Below are 19006 nucleotides of genomic sequence, written 5' to 3'. Positions count from 1 at the left end.
CCCGGTACAAATATTGCCTGTAACTGAATGTTGTAGCTGAGTGCCAGGGTCCACAGCTCCAAGGTCATTCTGCGTATGAATGAGTGCCTCCCTGTTTGTTGATGTACCACATGACTGTGGTGTTGTCTGTCCTTATCATCAACTGGCCCTCTTTGAGAAATGGTTTGAACTTTTGGATTGCCAGTTTTACTGCCAGCATTTCTTTTAGATTGATGTGCAGGCGAAGTTGATCCTGTGTCCACAATCCTTGCACGCATTTGTCCAGCATGTGGGCCCCCCATCCTAGGTCTGAAGCGTCTGTTGTGATGGTCTGGCTTGGTTGACATCTGCGAAAGGGTAGGCCTGGGTTTGACTGGCATGCCTGAGCCCACCATAGGAACTCCTGTTTTAAGCATGGAATTAGTGGGATTTCTGTTTCTAGACTGTGTCTGTGTTGGGACCATAAATTCTTTAGGTACCACTGTAGTTTCCTCATATGTAGTCTGGCAAATGGGACCAAGATTATGCATGATGCCATGAAGCCCAAGGCCTGCAGAACTTTTCTTGCTGTTAACTTGTTCAGTTTTGTTAGTGCCAAGAAGTAAAGAGGAAGTTCTTATTGTTTTTCTGTAGTCAGGAATGCCATTTGTTGTACTGTGTCCAATTCCGCGCCCAAGAACGTCCTTGTTTGGGATGGTATCAGCCTTGACTTTTGTAGATTGACTGTGTATCCCAGTCCTTGTAGCAAGTAAATGACCCTTTGTAAATCTGTTGTCAGCTTGCTTTTGTTGTCCCCTTGTAGCAGGCAGTCGTCCAGGTATGGGTAAATTTGAATTCCCTGTAGTCTGCAATGGGCGATTACTGATGCCAGGCATTTTGTGAATACTCTGGGCGCAGTAGATAAGCCAAAGGGCAATGCTGAGAATTGATAGTGCTCTGATCCTGCAAGAAATCTGAGGTATCTTCTGCAGATTGGTCGAATGGGGACGTGCAGGTATGCCTCCTTGAGATCTAGAGTTACCAGCCAAGACTCCTTGCCCAGCATGGGAAGAAGTTGCTGTAGGGTCAGCATTTTGAATTTTGGGACAATGATGTATGTATTTAAGGTGGACAGGTCGAGAATTGGTCTCCAACTTTTTCCTTTCTTGGAACTAGGAATAGTCTGGAGTAGAACCCCTTTCCTTGTTCTGCTGTTGGCACTCTTTCCACAGCTCTCATGTTTGCTAACTCCATTATCTGGCGTAGAGCCTCTGTTTTTGATTTGGAGGTAGATTTGGCATTCCTCTTTTGACTGGTAAAGTGTGGAAGTGAAACCGGTAACCTTGATCTATGGTTTGTAAAATCCACTTGTCTTTTGTTATGTAGTGCCAGTTCTTTGAAAATAAGGTTAACTTTCCGCCTAGAGGAGCTGCTATTTGTTCCCTGGTAGGCGGATTTAGGATTAAGTCACTGTGGTTGTGCTGATGTAGTGGCAGTGGCTGTGTCTGTGCCTCTGTTGTTACCTTGCCACTGTTGTCCTCTGTAGGCACCTCCTCTGGATTGGTTTCTGCCTCTGAGCGTCTATTCCTGCCCCTTTGAAATTTTGTGGAGTCAGGAAAGGACCAATTTTGGCAGGCCAGTTCCTGCTAAACCTTGGGGTTGAACCTGCAAGAAATCTTTAACAGTTTGAACAGATTTTGCCTTTTCTTCCATTTTCTTCATAACCTGCTGGGCAGGTGTACCAAACAAACTTGTCTTGTCCATAGGAGCATCTAGCAACTTAGCTTTAACATGATCCGGTAAAGCTTGTTCTTTTAGCCATGCATGCGTTCTTATCACTGTGCCTGTCATGGCTGATCTAAATGAAGCCTCCAGTGCATCATAGCCACATTTTAAGGAATGGTTGCTAACCTGTTGTATGTTATTTACCATCTCTAATACATATTTCTTATCAAGAGATTCATCAGTGGTTAGTTTTTAGTTAACTGATCAAGCATAAACTCTTGGTATTGTATCATGTGAAACTGACAGTTTAAAGCTCTAGCTGAGAGAGTAGCTGAAGTGTAGACCTTTTACCCCATCTGTCTAATGACCTTGCTTCCCTTTCAGAAGGAATAGGGTTTTAGCTGTGGTCGCGGCTACTGCCTTGGGACCCTGGGATATAGTTTCTGGGTCTGCAAGTGGGGCCTTGTAAAGGTGGTGATGAGTATCTGGCACCCTGTAAAATCTGTCTGGTTTGGCAGGGGCTGGGGTAAAGAATCTGGAGCGGAGCAAACATCATTGAAAGCATCATCCACCACAGAGAGAACAGGAGGTATAGCTAAGGGCCTGTGCTGTGGGAGGTGCAGAAAGGTCCTAAGTCTTTTCTGGAGTCTGAAAAATCCTGTTGCTGCCATTGGAACTGTTCTCGCATGGCATGCAAGGTTTCCCCAAAGGAGAATTCTTCTGGTGGGGAAGCAGCTGGAATGGATTCTTCAGCATCAGAATCTTCAAAATTGGAGAAGGGAGCCTCAGGCTGGTCAGTTATGTCTGATTCATCAGCAGAATCATCAGAAGACACTGGCTCAGGGGGCTCTGCCCTAGGTCTCTTCTCTGGGGGCTGAGAGGCCCTGTCTGGGTGAGATTGAGATCCTCTAATTAAAGAAATTAAATCTTCTGCCAAAGAAAGCATTTGAGAACTAGAAGAGGGCCTGGATGTGTGGGGTTTAACAGGCACTGTTTTAGAAGTCTTGGCTGCTTTAGCCCTGGCGAAGGCCTTAATGGACATGGCAGCTGGAGGCCGAGCAGCACCACGTGCTGGGGTAGAGACATCCAAGGGAATGGTGTCTGATAAGTCAACCACCGTAGTGGGTAAAATTTATGAGGTCGATTCAAGAGTTGTAGCAGGGGCCTCAGTTGTAAGAATAGGTTCAGCTGTACTTTGATCAGTTTTCTCGGTTTCAGCCGAAACCGAGACACTCATGTTTGCTTTACCGTGGTTTCGCCGAAACCGCGGACGCGATGTCGGTATTTATCTTTGCGTTTTATGGGGGTCGTCGGAGGATCCGACCGCATAATGTACGCAAAATCAGAACCGAAAAACTGTTCTGCAAACTCCGACCGACGCCTAAGCGTTGTCGGTTGAAAGAGGCACAGGCCGAACAGGCTGCTACGTCGTGGGCTGGGCCTAAACAAGGCAGACAGTAAGAGTGGAAATCTTTATGAGGTATTTGTTTCCCACAGGTTAAACAATTGTTAATTTTTCTGACATCGGCTGAGGCAAGAAAGAGTCCCCAACGGGTACTTAGCTTTAGAAGTCTTCAAGTAGTATTCGGTAGAAGTAATCTCTGGATCCGACCGACCGGCACTTGCGAACAGCTTCTGCTTGCGCCACGGCAAGAAAGACTGAGGAAAATGGCGTCGGCTGATGCTTTTATACCCGAAGACCAACAGAGATGACGTCGGGTGGAGTGCGACATCAGCCGAAGCCGGACCCGGACTTTGGAATCCGGCCGACTGCAGGGCTGCCTGACGACAGGACAACCCACTTGTTATGACTGCAGATGCATCCATGAAGGACATCCGACGCCGGACTAAGACTTTGGAACTCTGGACGACTGTGGGACCGCCTGACGGCAGGATAACCCAAGTGTAATGACTGCAGCAGTGTAACACGATGAACATCTGTGACCTGGTCTGTCACCCTCTGATTCAATGGGTGAGCAGGAGCTGAACATCCAGGCGCTGAGACTCTGAGCGCTCGGCTCAAAAAAACTGAGCTGATACCGCCACATCGGATCCAGCACCAAGGCCATGGGCTCTGTACCAGTCGGAGCCAAGCCGAGCCGCTTAGGGTAATGGCCAGCATCAAGGCACAAGGTACCATCAAGCTCAGACACCTTGACGCTGACAGGCCTCGGACTCGAATACTCAAACTGGTGGTTGGATCGGAGAAGGAGTGATCGGGACAAAGGCAGACTGCATGCCCCCAGCCCCAGAGGGGGAGGGGCAGGCAAGACTCCCATCTGAATCTGTGTGTGGATAAATCTCTGCATCATCCTGTCCACCTCAGCTTCGGAGAGGCTGCAGGTGGACCTGGAAGAGGAAACCACTGACACCGGTCTAGAGAGTCAGTGAGGGGAAGCTGATGGCAGTGAGCAGACATGAGACACCTCCAGCACCAGGGAAAAACAAGGGGAATGGAGCCAGGGGGAACCCGTGCTGGCAGCCGGGCGGGATTTAGCTAAGGTCTCTGCCAAGGCAGGGGACCGCTTCCTCAGTCTGTCTCAGTTCCTTGTGTTTACACTTCTCTCCGTCCTTGTTCCTCTTAGCAGGAGGTTGAGCCCCAGAGGCCAGGGTGCAGGAAGCAAAAGAGCCAGCCGAAGCTGCTGAAGCAGCAGGGGCCTCTGCCAGAGGTGGCGGCTCTTCAGAATGATTTTACTCCTCCTGTTGATCAACTTGCAGGGATTGAACCCCGCGCAGAATGAACAGGAGGAATCCAAGTTAAGCACCCTTAAACAAACCACGGAGAGAGTGCGGCCATCAGCTGGGGAAAGCTTATGGCCACACTCTGTGCACTTCCTGAAACCCGGTTTGGGTGTCTCCGCCATATGGATGGAGAGAGAGAGAGAGACCCAAACACTCGCAAACACAAAGCTATGAAAGGAAGGGAATGAAAAGCAGGAAAGTTTTTTTTTTTTTTGTTTTGTTTTATACATAAACAAGCACCCAAAGCCTGAGCGTTAAGTTAGAAAGACGAACAAGTGACGGGGAGACAGAAAAGTGGGAAAACAGTTGCTTAGAGCCCAGACCACAATGTGAATGCTAACGCGGCCAACGAGATCTGAAGGGAGGAGGGAGACAGGGGCATTATGGGTAAGGAAGGAGCTTGGAGCTGGGATCAGATGCTGGAAATGCGTCCGAGTCAGATCTGTCCGGGACCAGAGTACCCACAGGTTGAAGAGCAAATGAAGACAACTTCAGATTGACTGTTAAAATCAAAGCCCAAATAATGAACAAGTTGTGGTTATCAAGCAAATAATGCTAACTAGCACGAAAGGCTGAGCTGAACCTGGGAAAGATCTCAAGATCCCTTCAGTTCCATCCTCATGGAATGTATAGCAATTTCATTAAATAATACACCGTTAAATCACATTCTACAATTACACACTGATTTCAAAGCCATGTTGCCTATACACAATCAAAATGAAACTGGAAACATTTCTGTTTTTGCTTGCAGTGGACAAAATATCAAAATATATAACCAATCTAAATGTATTTCTTACTAAAGTTCTCCTCCATGGCTCACAATACATGAGACTGCTATTTCTCTTAAATGCAAAAGCTACACTGTTTACTTTGTTGCAACATCCTAGAATACAGACATGAATCATTTGACAAACACATCAGATGCAGTGCTTCACACATGGTGCAGAGTTTTACTCCTATTGCATGCAAGTTAATTAAATGAGAAGGAAATTTGCTTAAAAAACTACCTGATAGCTTCTGAATCAATATGCAATGGTGCAATCCTTTCCAAGAGGAACTTTACCATCTCCAGAAAAGGGTTAGTTGGCTGTTTTGGATTCCCTAGTTTACGGGCTACGTCTCTCTAACAATACACAAAACAGATAAAGAAATTATTCTTTCAGATAATGCACAAATTAATTTTATTCACAATTTCTGTTAAAATTGTAGACATGCTGGATCAGGAGCTGCTTTTCAACTTGGGACTTAGGCAAAAGATTAAAAATAATTTAACAACTTTACAGCTGGAAACTTGACAAAAAAGTACAATTGTATTAGTATACTTCACCGTACCAAAGACGTTTGAATAGGAGGATCACTGCTACAATGCATATATGACATGAAAGGGAAGAAATGCAGGCAGACATGTCTTCCAGCAAGACTTTTTTCAGACCAGATGAACAATCCCTTTGGTATGATGAAAAATTAACTCCCACCATGTGGCTTTCAGTAAGCAAGCAGCCTGAACGTGAACAGCATAATCTGCCATATTTTCTGTTCTCTTCAGGACAGACTCATCAGTAAATGTTCATGCTTTCTCGAATCTAAGTCCCGATCGAAGAAGCGTTACAGACTATACTAAACACCTAGCCATGCAAAGAAAAGTCATAGCAGCTATCCAAGCAGCTGATTTACCTATGTTCTTATTCAGGTTATCTCCACTCCTTTCATCAAACAACGAAACAACATCACAAATATACAAAGGGAAAGAGCTCATGTCATACCTTGTGTGTCAGAGCATATATCCTGACATGACTGGATCAGTACAAGGGAAGATGATGGTAGGAGCTTCAACTACAGCAATGATTCTGTATTTTAACATATGTAATTATGGGGAATACTAGAGAGAACTGTACTGTGCTCATTATAAGGACCACTGCTGTAGTATTACATTCATGACATGAGTGGTACAGTAACAAGCAGTGCATGTCCCTGGTTCTGTACCTGGGTGGTAACATATTCAGCATCCCTTATTATGTTGCAGAAGGAAAGCCAACCTTACTCCCGGAATGGAGTGTGAACTTGCAATGCTTGGAGAAAGTAACAGTTTGACAAAAACGCCTGGCAAACCTACTGTTAAAGGCTGCAATTTTGGTAGATGTACTCCCGCAGCATGTTCAACACTTGCCCAGCATGGGTCTTGGCAGGGGTAACAACAGTAGGTGATGGAGCTAATATGCCATTTGTAAGACTATTTCACTACTGGCCATCCCTACTTCCTTGGCTCAAAGGAAACTTTTAGTTATGTACTTACCATAACTTTAGATGTATGGGATCCATCTCGCCTACATTCTGTACTGATGGGTTCGGAGCCGATCCTCGGCTCCGACTCGGCACGCTATACTATAGAACAAAGTCTCTTATTGGCTGAGCTATCCCACATCCCAGGATGCACCACCACTGCTTCCCCAGATCTTGTTTGTCCACACACATGCACACACACATAGACTGATGATATAATATTGCCAGGTGTTTCAAGAGAGGAAACAGTTTAACTCGGACCGTCCGGTCTCTTCTGATCTCCAAGGCAGGGGGAAGGAGGGTGGGTTATTAGGAATGTAGGCGAGATGGATCCCATACATCTAAAGTTATGGTAAGTACATAACTAAAAGATGTAATGTGATCCTATCTCGCCTACATTCTGTACTGATGGGACAGCGTCCCTAGCACCTGATTCCTGGGTGGCTCACTGGAAAACACTCCTGAGAACTGTGGAACCGAAGGAAGCTCGCCCCCGAGATGCCACGTCCAATTTGTAATGAGAAATAAAGGTGTGAGGAGAAGACCACGTAGCCGCCGCACAAATGTCACTAATAGCAAGCTTGGAATGAAAGGCTGCCAAAGTAGCCATAGCCCTGGTAGAATGAGCTTTCACTGTAGCTATAAGCTCTTTGTTAGAAATGAAGTAAGTAGGACTGATACAGTCTCTGATCCACTTGGCAATAGTGACTTTCATGACGGCTTTGCCCAATTTATTGTCCGAAAAGGACACGAACAACTGATCTGATTTTCGTGTTTGGTGCGTCCTATCCAAATAGAAGCGTAATTGTCTGTGGACATCTAAGGTGTGAAAGATATACTCCACTCTGTTTGAATACTTCGGAAAGAAAACTGGAAGTTCCAGTGATTGTTGCAGACAAAAATTAGAACAAACCTTAGGAACAAAGGATGGGTTCGGTCTGAGGGATACTCTATCCTTGTGAAAAACCAGGTATAGTGGTTTGACACATAGGGCTTGAAGTTCTGAAACTCGCCTGGCTGATGTAATTGCAACTAATAAAGCAGTCTTCCAAGAAAGGAATTTTAAGTCACAAGTTGCTGCCGGTTCAAAGGGGGAAGAGGTTAAAGCACCTAACACCACATTAAGTTCCCACGGTGGAGCGGGATGAGATATTGGGGGCCGAAGCAGCCCAGCACCTTTCATGAAGGATTTACACAACTTGTTGCTCATCAAAGGTGGTTCTATGCTCTCGTGAAAATTGGAAATAGCCGCCAATTGGACTTTGATGGTAGAGACCGAACAACCTTGGTTGAAAAGAGAAGCTAAAAACTTCAGAACCTCTGACACCGGGGCTGTCATGGGGTCTAGGCCCCGGAGTTGGGCCCAAATAGCAAATCTCTTCCATTTGCTGCTATACATTTTCTTAGTAGAAGTCTTGTGGGCAGAGGACAAGATATGAATGACTTCCAGGTCCAAAGCATGGTTCCTAACTATGGTCGGAAGAGGAGGAGCCAAGCTGCTAACTTCAACGAGTGGAGGGACTGATGTAGCTGTCCCGACTGATGGGTCAGGAGATCCGGAACTTGGTCCAGGAACCATGGACCGTACAATGCATATTTGCGAAGAAAGGGAAACCAGACTTGACGAGGCCAGTATGGGGCAACTAGAATCATTTTGCTCTCCAAGTGAATCGCCTTCTGGATCACCTTGGGAAGAAGGGGAACCGGTGGAAAGGCATATAGCAGACCGGTGGGCCAAGCTTGGACTAGGGCGTCCTTGGGAATCTCCCCCGGAACTGGGGTGAGAGAGAAGAACTGTTGGCATTTCGTGTTGAGGGGGGGGGGTTGCGAAAAGGTCGCAACAAGGAGTTCCCCAGCTCCTGAAAATCTGAGTTACCACTCTGTCGTTCAGAGACCACTCGTGAGGGGAGAGAATAGTTCTGCTCAGTTTGTCGGCTATCACATTGGATCTCCCTGGAATGTGTGTTGCTACCAGAAAACGGTTGGTTGCAATCGCCCAATCCCATACCTTCATGGCCTCTCTGCAAAGGGGGTAGGATCTGGTCCCTCCTTACTTGCTCAGGTACCAGATCACCGACATGTTGTCGGACTGAATGGCAATCGTGCCCTGGGGGAGGTAAATGTGTAGAGCTTGCAACGATAGAAGCACTGCCCTCATTTCCAGTATGTTGATGTGGAGGAGACTCTCGTCGGAGTGCCACTTGCCTTGGACTGACCTGCCCAGGTAATGTCCCCCCCACCCCGTCTGGGAGGCGTCCGTAGTCAATGTGGCCACTGGGAGTGGTGGAACGAAGGGTCGCCCCTGATCCAGGTTGGAGGAAAGAAGCCACCAACGAAGGTCCTGTTTGCACATCTCTGTGATCAGAATGTGGTGACTGAGTGGGAGATCCTGATAAGACCACTGGACTGACAGGAGCCACTGGAGAATCCTCATATGTAACCTTGCTAAGGGGACTAGGAGAACGGTGGCCGACATGGAACCTAACAGTTGTAGGACCATCCTCACTGGGGCTCGGCGTCTGAGGAGCAAAGCTCGAACTTGAGACTGTAGTGTTTCTATCCTTTCTGCAGGAAGATAGACTCGCATTTGCCTTGAGTCTATCTCTGCTCCGATAAACCGAATGCACTGAGATGGCAGCAACACGGACTTTGTCCAATTGAAGGTGATTCCTAGGGAGTTGCCTAGAGATATAGTGGCTGCTAGATTCTGCAAGAGTAGACGTCTGGAAGTGGCAGTTAGGAGCCAGTCGTCTAGGTATGGAAACACTTGGAATCCTAGACTTCTCAGGTGAGCAGTCACCACCGCCAAACATTTGGTGAACACCCTGGGGGCTGTGGTGAGACCAAAGGGCAGTGCACAGAACTTGAAATGACTGTCTCCCAGGCTGAAGCGCAAGTGTCTCCTGGACGCCTGATCTATCAGGATGTGATAATAGGCGTCCTTGAGATCTATGGAGCACATCCAAACACCTTTCTCCAGCAGCGGGAGAATGGATTGCAAGGTGACCATCCGGAACTTGGACTTTTTCACTGATCGATTTAGCTTGCTGAGATCCAAAATGGGCCTCAAGTCCCCGGTCTTTTTTGGCACCAAAAAGAATCTTGAGTAAGTCCCTAATCCGGTCTAGCCTGCGGGAACAGGTTGGATGACTCCTTTTTGAAGCAGCTTTGATATTTCGTTGGCTGCAAGATCCCGTTGACTGGGTGGCGGGTCCGGGATTCTTTGGGATGGAGGGGGGGCTTGAGAAAAGGGGATGGAGTAACCTCCGGCGATGATTCGGAGCACCCATCAGTCCTGAGTGATACTCTCCCAGGCCTTTAGGTGCTTCGAAAAACGACCCCCGACTGGCTCCGGAGCTGCACAGTCGGGCACTCCTTCAGGGATGCTGGAAGGTTGAGGAGCCACGAAAGGACTCGCGGTCTCCAGTGTTGCGGGGGCCTCCGCCGCCTCTGGGACGGCGTCTTCCTGAAAAATTTCCCCCTCCTCTGCCTCTAGAAGGGAGATCGCTCTGCTGCGAAGAGTAAGGCTTTTGAGATTTACGGAACCACATTTTCCCCCCTCTTCTAGCCTTGGGATAAGGCCTGAAGGGAGTGGAAAACCGTGCCCCTGCGGCAGTTAAAGTCTTACCCTCTTGTTCGCAGCGAGTCAAGATGTCCTTTACCTTGGGTCCAAACAGAGAGGACCCATCAAAGGGAGCGTCGGCAAAGGAAGACTTAAAGGCCTCCGCAAAATGACACAGGCGGAGCCAGGCTTGTCTCCGTAGAGCAACGCCTGTTCCCGCCGCTCTGCTCGCCCCCTCGGCTGCATATGAAATGAGCCTCATGGACGAGTTCGATAACGATGATAGGGTAGCCAGCTGAGAGTTAACCGTCTGGGCCAACTGCTCAGGTAAGTTACCAGAGAGGGTATCTGAAAGTTCCTTGACCAGATCCCTCTGAAGTCTGGTGAAGTGCGTCAGATAATTCAGAGACCTTAAAGTAAAGATTGCTGAAGTAAGGGTGCGCTTCCCATACCGATCCATGCTCCTAGACTCTTTATTAGGAAGATGGACGGACGTTGAAGCCTCTGCCACATCTTGTTGGGTAGCAGATGCCACCACCAAAGCATCTACAGCCACACCTTTGGAGAGAAAATCCTTTTCAGGGGGTGCTGAGAGAAATTTATTGGGGAGAGCTGGCACCGGTTCCACAGAATCCGGGTGTTCCCACGCCCTTCGAGAGATCAAATCCAGAAGCTCATCGAAGGGCGGAGACACCCAGGAGGCGGAGGATTGAGCCCCGAAGGCCTTGAGGAATACCGACTCCTCAGCGGAAGGGGGTTTGGACTGCCAGTCGCCTCGTTGCTTCAGGATCTCCAAAATGTCCGCAAAGGAGACATCATCCGAGGACGACTTGGGGGACCCCTCCGCATCATCGAGGTCGGTGTCCGAGGTGAGAGACTTGTCAGGGGAGTCGACGTGCTTCCTCTTGCACTGTCTCTTCCTGGGAGGTCCCTCCGAAGACGCTTCGGAGGGACCTTCAGGAAGGAGGGAACCCCCGATGGGGGTGACCTCAGGCCCCAGGGATCCGCTGTCTTGAGACAGGGGGACTACAAAGGAACCAGTCTCCGTGCCAAGGGAAGGTGACGGTGAGATGGTGGAGGTGGCCAAAGAAGATTTGGCCAAAGCACTCCTTATGGCCCTGAAGGCGGGACCCCCAGAGTCCTGGGAAGGTCCAACCCCCGAGGCCACAACAGTAGACGGCACTCCTGCAGCCGACGCACCGAGAGGGAGGCTCGGAACCGAAAGCATCGGTCCCGAAGCGTCACCCCCGGGGCCGACAGAGGAGGTCCGTGTACCGAACTCCGACCCGAAGGGCGGGGGTTGGAGTAAGGGTCGGAACCGACCTGAAAACCTCCACCGGCTCCACCAGCACCGACTCCAATGGTGCCGAGGCTGTTGGAGGAGGAACCAAGACAACAGGGTGGGCAACCGGCTCCGGAGCTGACTGGGCTGGAGCCGAAACCAACTTTTGAAAGACCGGAGACTGAAACAGCCTTAGAAGCACCCTGTCTATGTCCGAATCTGACATTCTTGAAGACCGAGAAGAGATCGAACGAGCTCGAGTCGACTTCTCCGCCAGTTCCGAAGGACTGGGGGACCGGCTCCGAATAGTCTCGATAAATATCGGTGCCGAGGGAGACTCCACAACCATTGCAATTTCCCTCGGGCGAAGTGGACTTGGCGAAGGAAGAGTCTGAGGGGGCAACTCTCATCGGCTCCGAAGACAGTGGAGCCGATGAAGGTGACCCACCTCTCGAAGCCCTAGCCCTCAACTCTGAAGCCAGAGGAGTCGAGGCTGGAGGCATCGAGGCAGACCGTTCTGCCCTCGGCTCCGAAGTCCGTGGAGCCGACGGAGAAGCCTGCCGAGATTTCTTAGTAGCCGGTTCCGACGGGCTGGTCGGAGCCGACGATTTCTTCTTCTTTGAAGGTGAAGAGGAAGAAGATAAAGCCTCCTCAAAGGAAGGGGTGATAAGCCCTTTTAAAATCAATTTATTTTTCCTCTCTTGGAGGACACGGGAGGAAAAAGCTTGACAAACGCTGCATGACTCTTGAAGATGCTTAGGGCCTAAACAATAAACGCACAAAGAGTGGTCGTCCGTAATGGACATTTTGTAACTGCATTTAGAGCATTTTTTGAATCCTGATGGTCTGTGCTCTTTCGACATGCTGACACACAAAACACTACCACAGAAATATCCTTTTAAATATACTAATAAAAATTAGCTTAAAGAAATACGTAAACTGAGGACAAGGCCCCTCTAACTTAAACGGGATCACTTGACCCAAAACTAGACAACTCTACCACAGAAAGACTCACACTAAAAAGCTTCAACAACGCGCGAGGGCAAAGCCCCTCTAACTTAAACAGGATCCTTTCCCTCAAACTAAGACAATTTTACCACAAAAAGACTCAATTCCCACAGTCACACAACAACGAATAGCTGTTAAAACAGCTTTTGGGTAGTTTAGAAAAAATTTCTGACAGAAATTTTCAAGAAATAAGCACTTAGCTCAGCCAAGTCCGAGACCACGTCTTTGTTGTAGAAGCGGCAAACGAGATCTGGGGAAGCAGTGGTGGTGCATCCTGGGATGTGGGATAGCTCAGTCAATAAGAGACTTCGTTCTATAGTATAGCGTGCCAAGTCAGAGCCGAGGATCGGCTCCGAACCCATCAGTACAGAATGTAGGCGAGATAGGATCACATTACATCATTCAGTTTGCCTGAAGTCTTAGGCTTCTTTAGCATACTTGGTGGTCTACTGGCTACTTTAAGCTAGCTTAATTCTGGCCTAACATGATATGAAGAAGCTAGCTGTACTTCAACTCCTTTACATTAGTAGGACTAGTAGCATATCCAACAATTCAAAGAAAGACCATTATATACACCAACAAATTAATAAAACCCACTGAACAGATATCCCTTATAACTCTACAAAATTCCCCAAACTTCCCCTACATATCAAGCACCGCAATACTGCTGTTTTCTTCATAGCAAACTTGTACAAATGGATGGGTAGCCAAATAGTAACCTTGGAGATTACCTGTAGGACCCTCATCATCAAAAGACAGAAGCATTAACACTGGTATCAGTATGTATTTTTTATGGTTGTTAGTCTTAAACACATTTTAGAACAAAGCAACTTTTCCTAAGGATGTTAAAGGACTACGTTTTTTATGCTTTCAGTGACTGCTTGCCTAGTAACCTCCTATGGTCCTAGTATATGAGGCACCTAAGCAAATCCACAGTAAGCAGAATCCTCCCCTTTGCTTTCATGTTTGGACTAAAACAATAATACCTTAACAGACTGCTTTAGACACAGTGCACAGAAATTACCTTCCACAGGAAGAAGGGGGTTAAGTCTACAATGTCTTTGGAACACAAAGATCCAAAACAAATTTCAAACCAGCTATGCTAACAAATGCAAAGGAAGAAAGATTTTAGATGACAAAACTGAGATCAAAGTTGGTAATGTGGGAAGGCTTCAAGTGGAAGTTGTTCTTATTTAGGCTTGTTGACTGGGACAGTGGACTGACCCACAAAGATTCACTTCAGTCACTGTACACAGCACACAAAGCCAAAAAGACTTTTAAAAAAACAACTGTAGATGAGGCTGAAAGTACACTTACACTAAGGTACTCAGTAAAACAACACCTGGTTTATTAAAAAATATCAGTGCCGCAGCTCATTCATAAGTGAACATACTTTAGAGCAGCGTGAAATCCCCTAATGAAGACATGATGTTACCTCGCTGAATGAACAAGAAAGCATACCCCTGAACTGCTAGGATTTAGGCACAGTGATAGGACTTGGGCACTCAGAATTAGCCTTGCTCCTCCTAGAATTACAATGTTTCGAAGAGTCAGACTTCCTTATGACTGAATACTTTATTATACATAAACAACACTAACTATAAAGGGTCTAGTACATAAAGATATTTTATTAGGAGAAATACAAAATGCTCCTCTTCTTGACCCTCTGCTATGATCTGTTAATGACTGAAGGTTGAAAGGTATGCAGGAAAACAAACTGTGCCATATTCAAATAAAAAAAAAAAAAGAAATGAAAAAAACGGAGCCATCTTTGTTACTACAAGGAGAGGGGTGAAAGTACAGTTGTTTAAGAACTTACCATAACAGTAAATGTCCTACTGATCACTGCTGCAGTACTCTTGAAAAATGGGTTATCACCACCGAGGTCCATCTGGAGTACCAAAGCTTTACCTTCCCCCTAGGTTGTACATCTGATGTGTAACCTCAGCTTGTATGCATTGCAGTACAAAGATGGACACAGAGTCAGTCATGAGACTATTTACAAGCCAGTGGCCGGAAGAGTACTAAGAGATGAGACCAGTCAGCTAGGAGGGGTGTTGTTCGAATTGGTAAGAAGGCTCCCCCTTACCCATGTAAGACAGCAAAGTATAAAGCAACAAAAGAGAATTGAAGATGGCAGTGAAAAAGAAAAAAGGGGATGGAAGGTGGGATGGAATATGGCGCAAGTGATCAGTAGGACATCTACTGTTATGGTAAGTTCTTACACAACTGCAATGTGTCCTGACTGAAATCACTGTTGCAGTATTCCTAACAAATGTGTGATTCCCAGGAGGGGAAAGAAGGGTGGTTGGTTACTAAGAGATGCATTGTCCAACAGTCTGGACAGATCTGACCAAGCAAAGGTTTCCCAGGACCTGGAGAAGACATATTTTATAGTGTTTGGTAAAGGTGTGCACAGAGGACCAAATAGCCACCTCCAAAACAGACATGAAATCTATTTCTTTGAGGAAAGCAGCTGAGGAAGCAACTGCCCTAGTGTAATGTTTTTAGGGAAGAAATATAGGGTCTTATTGTAGTGTGAGTAGCAGAAAGGAATAGTTTTTGAAATCCAGGCTACATTAGCTGGTTTGGAGACTCTCTGGCCCAGCCTAGAGGACATAAAGGATACAAAAAGCTGGTCAGTTTTCGTGATGTATTTAGTTTTGCCCAGGTAAAATCTGAGTTGTCTGTAAATGTCTAGAGACAGCAAAATCCTTTCCTCCCTGTTTGGCGATTAGGAAAGAAGGCGAGCAAATGAATGCTTGACTGAGAGAGAGCTTATTCAATACCTTAGACATAAACAATGGTTTAGCCCTAAGAGTCACCCTGTCATTGTGAAAAATAAGAAAAGGTAGAATGGCCATGAGGTCTTGTAGCTCAGAAATCCACCTGGCAGAGGTGAGGGCCAAATGTTGGATGTTTTTCCAAGTACATAATTTTAAAGAAGCTGGTTCAAAGCTAAGCTTTTCTAGGACAAAATTAAGATCCCAAGGTGGGCAGGTGGGTTTCCATGTGTGGGGTTAAGATGCAGAACTGCTCCAATAAAAAAGCTTGACTACCAGCCTTGCCATAAGTGGGGGCTAAGAGAAAGGCAAGCACGGACTGCAGACAAATGAGCTTTTATAGAAGAATAGGCCAAGCGTGACTAAAGAAGTCCACAGAGGTACTGCAGAACCACAGGGACTTGTGCTAAGAATGGGTCTTGAGTCTGTCTATAGCACCAGAAGGAAAGCGTTTCCACTTCACAGTGTAAGATTTTCTAGTGGTGGGTCTTCCACCTTCTTGTACAAGCTCTTCAGAGAAAAAAATGTCTCTGAGGTATTAAAATCTTATCCAAAGAGTTAAGCTGAGAGATGGAAGATTTAAGTGCAGCAGCAAGTCTTTCAAGCTCAGGTATAAGGTCTGGATGCAGAGGAACTCTCCAGTAATTCTCCCTTTGTCACATGAAATAAGGGGAACAAATGCTGCCTCTGCAAAAATGGAGCCAGATAATAGGAGTCTGGGTGTTTCCTTTGTGCCTTGAGTAGTATTTCTGGAAGAAAAGCCACAGAAGGAAAAGCATAGAGGAATTTCCCTGTCTACTGGCAAGAGAAGAGACATTTGCCCTCCAAGATGTGGGGCAGGGGTTCCTGGTGCAGAACAGGGGAGCAGAAGGTTGCGTGGTGAAGCAAGGAGGTCTATCTGAGGAGTACTCCACTGACGTGTGATGCTGTGTAAGACCTCCCTGTTCAGAGTCCACCTGTGGGGGGTTCTCCGCGGAATGACTTACGCAGTCTGCTAGGCCACTGTTATAAGAAGGGATGCAAGTTTCTGTAAGTGAAATGTTCATCTATGTTATCAAATTCCAAGCCTTCTGTGCTAACCTGAATAGTTAGTAAAGCTTTGTTCCTCCCTACTTATGTACCACATGACTGTGGTGATGTTTGTGAACACTTGGAGAGGTCCTGGTCTCCAAAGATGGGTGAAATTCTTAAAAACTTGCATACAAGCCCTGATTTCTTTTTGGTTTGTGTGTTCCTTCAGGAGGCGGTTTGGTCATGCACTCGGTGTCATCCTGCCTGTTCCCCATATGCCTCATCCAAGGTGTCTGTCTGAATATGGTGATGAGAAAGAGGAGGTGAGAAAGGTAATCCTAGTTTGAGGATGACCTGTCCCTTCAACCAGGGCAACTCTTTTTTGAGACAAGGGAAGAAGGAAATCAAGAGTGTCCAAAGGGTTGCAATGCTGGGACCACACATATTTCAGATACCACTGGATTTTACTTATGTGAAACCTGGTTAGTGGCAGCATAGGAATGGTGGCTGCCATGAATCCCAAAGTCCACAGAATCTCCCTTACAGTGCAATGGGTTGTGGAAGAGACGTCTTGAAAGTAAGGGACAGACTGAGAACCCTTTCCAGGGGAAAGAAGGCATGCAATTTCTGTGTTTTAGTCTGCATCCTAGGAACATCAGGTCCTGTGTAAGGACCATGTGTGATTTTTTTTGTATTTTACGGTGAACCCCAGACCTGTCAGAAGATGAATGGTGAATTGAAGATACTGCAGAAGAATGTCTGGAGATAAAGACTGAATCAGAAAGTCATCCAAGGTAGGGGAAAATCTGAATTACTAAACTGCAGAAGAAAGCTACTACAGGCACTAGGCACATTGTGAACACACTTGGGGCTATGGAAAGACCAAAGGGCAGAGAGAGAAACTGAAAATGGGAGGAGTCAGAGAAAAACCTGAGGAATCTCCTGGAGGAAGGGCGGGTGAGATGTGTAGGTAGGTGTCCTTCAGGTCTAATGACACCAAGAAGGCCTGTGGTAGTATAAAATGAAGAAGGGTCTGAAGGGAAAGCATTTTGAAAGAGAGTACCATCAGGTTAGTGTTCAGGGTAGACAGTTTTAGAATGGGTCTCCAGTGCCCTTTTCCTGGGACAAGAAATATAATGGAATAAAACCCTTTTCCTATGAATTCTTTTGAGACTTGTTTGATGGTTCCCTGATCCAAAAGGTCTTAACTGGGGTCAGAAAGGAAATTTGGCTTTGAGGAGGTGGAGGCATGCCTTTCAGAGGGGGAATTGCTTTACCAAGACATAGCACAGCCGTCCCTGATGACAGAAAGGACCCATTTGTCTGTGGTGATATTTTCCCACCTGGCCAAGGACAGCGACAGTCTTTGGTGAAAGACAGGACATATAGTGGAGTTGGGGCAGGGGGAGGGGTGCTGCAGAAAAAAAATCACAAACTTTCATCCCAAAAGAGTGCCTTCCAGCAAGAGTTTCCCTTTGTGGTTTTTCAGAGACTCTTTCCCTAAGGTTTTTTTTCTGCTTTTCAACAGCCTTAGGGTCCTTTCTAATGAACAGTGCTGACTTTGTTAGCTAGTTCCTATGGTATAAGTACGATCTGTGCAGTCTTTCTTGGTTTTACCTTGGTTCTGGTGAATCTTGAACAGACTGGTCACTTGAGAGCCAGACTAAGTCTTTGTCCAAAGGTGAATCTAAAATGTTAGATATGAAATCCTGAGGCATAAGCTAACTGCAAAGCTATGCAAACCTGCGAATAAACAGATCCAGGGGTGGCTGCCCTACAGGAAGCATCTACAGCATCATAACTGCACTTTATGCTGTGTCTGGCACTCTTGAGTGTCCTGTGAAAGTAAGCTATGCACTTGCTGCGGGAGGACCCAAGATCATTTTATTCAAGGAGGCCAGAAGACAGAAATCAAATACTTAAGTCATTTGAGTCTGGTATTAAATGCCCTAAAAGTAAAGGTAGCAGAGAGCTAAACCCTCTTTCCCCATCCATCTATGGTGCTACTATTTTTAGGTAAAGTACTAGCACTGGGCAGCAGCTTAGCTTCTTATCTGAAGAAAGAGAAACTGCCGATGGGTCTGCCACCCGGTTCTTGTAAAGATATTTTAGGTCATCAGCACCTTGTAAAACCCGTGTGGTCACTTTAGAGCTACAGGTTGAAAGTAAAGTGCAGAACAGGTGGACTGAAAAGTGCCCTGGAAAACCTGAAGAGCAGGAGGGACCAGAAAAGGGGCAGGGTACCTATTTTCAAGAAGCAGTAATACCTCTTCTGGAAAACAGAGATCCGAACAGATTGCCAAGTGTTTCATTACGTCCTGCAGAGTCTCACCAAAGGAAGCTTCATCAGTAGGTGAATCAGGCAAAAGGGAGTCTCCATCAGAAAAAAATCTGTCCTGGGGAATGCGTCTGAGAGAAATAGTCCATAGAATGGTTTGAGTAGTCATCCTGCTCATCGGAAGAGGAGGAAACCAGGGTGGGTTTTGTGGGAGTAGCCTGTGGTAGGGGAGACCCAAAGGAGGGAGGTTTTAAGGACATAATAGTTTTAAGCAACCCTTGTGAAAAGTCCTTCAACTCTCCCTTCCTAGCTGCTGAGGGAGAAGGCACATGCTTAGTCATTATCTCTCCCCATCCCAAGTGTGACGTCCATCTGGA

The 19006-nt window shown here is 46.7% G+C and overlaps 1 protein-coding gene across 3 annotated transcripts in view; it reads right to left on the bottom strand.

Annotated features, from left to right (window-relative positions):
• PDS5A (PDS5 cohesin associated factor A) overlaps positions 1–19006 on the bottom strand; it is a 4482835-nt gene that overhangs the window by 2618059 nt on the left and 1845770 nt on the right. For all 3 annotated transcript variants that reach the window (XM_044062931.1, XM_044062930.1, XM_044062932.1), the window contains exon 17: positions 5433–5548. In XM_044062931.1, coding sequence (XP_043918866.1) covers positions 5433–5548 — 116 coding nt within the window. The remainder of the gene's footprint in view (positions 1–5432; positions 5549–19006) is intronic.

This window comes from Protopterus annectens, chromosome 2.part1 (assembly GCF_019279795.1).
Source record: "Protopterus annectens isolate FY-2018-M chromosome 2.part1, PAN1.0, whole genome shotgun sequence".
Lineage (NCBI taxonomy): Eukaryota > Metazoa > Chordata > Ceratodontiformes > Protopteridae > Protopterus > Protopterus annectens.
Note: the sequence above shows the minus strand (reverse complement) of the source record. Positions and strands in the feature narration are given on the sequence as shown.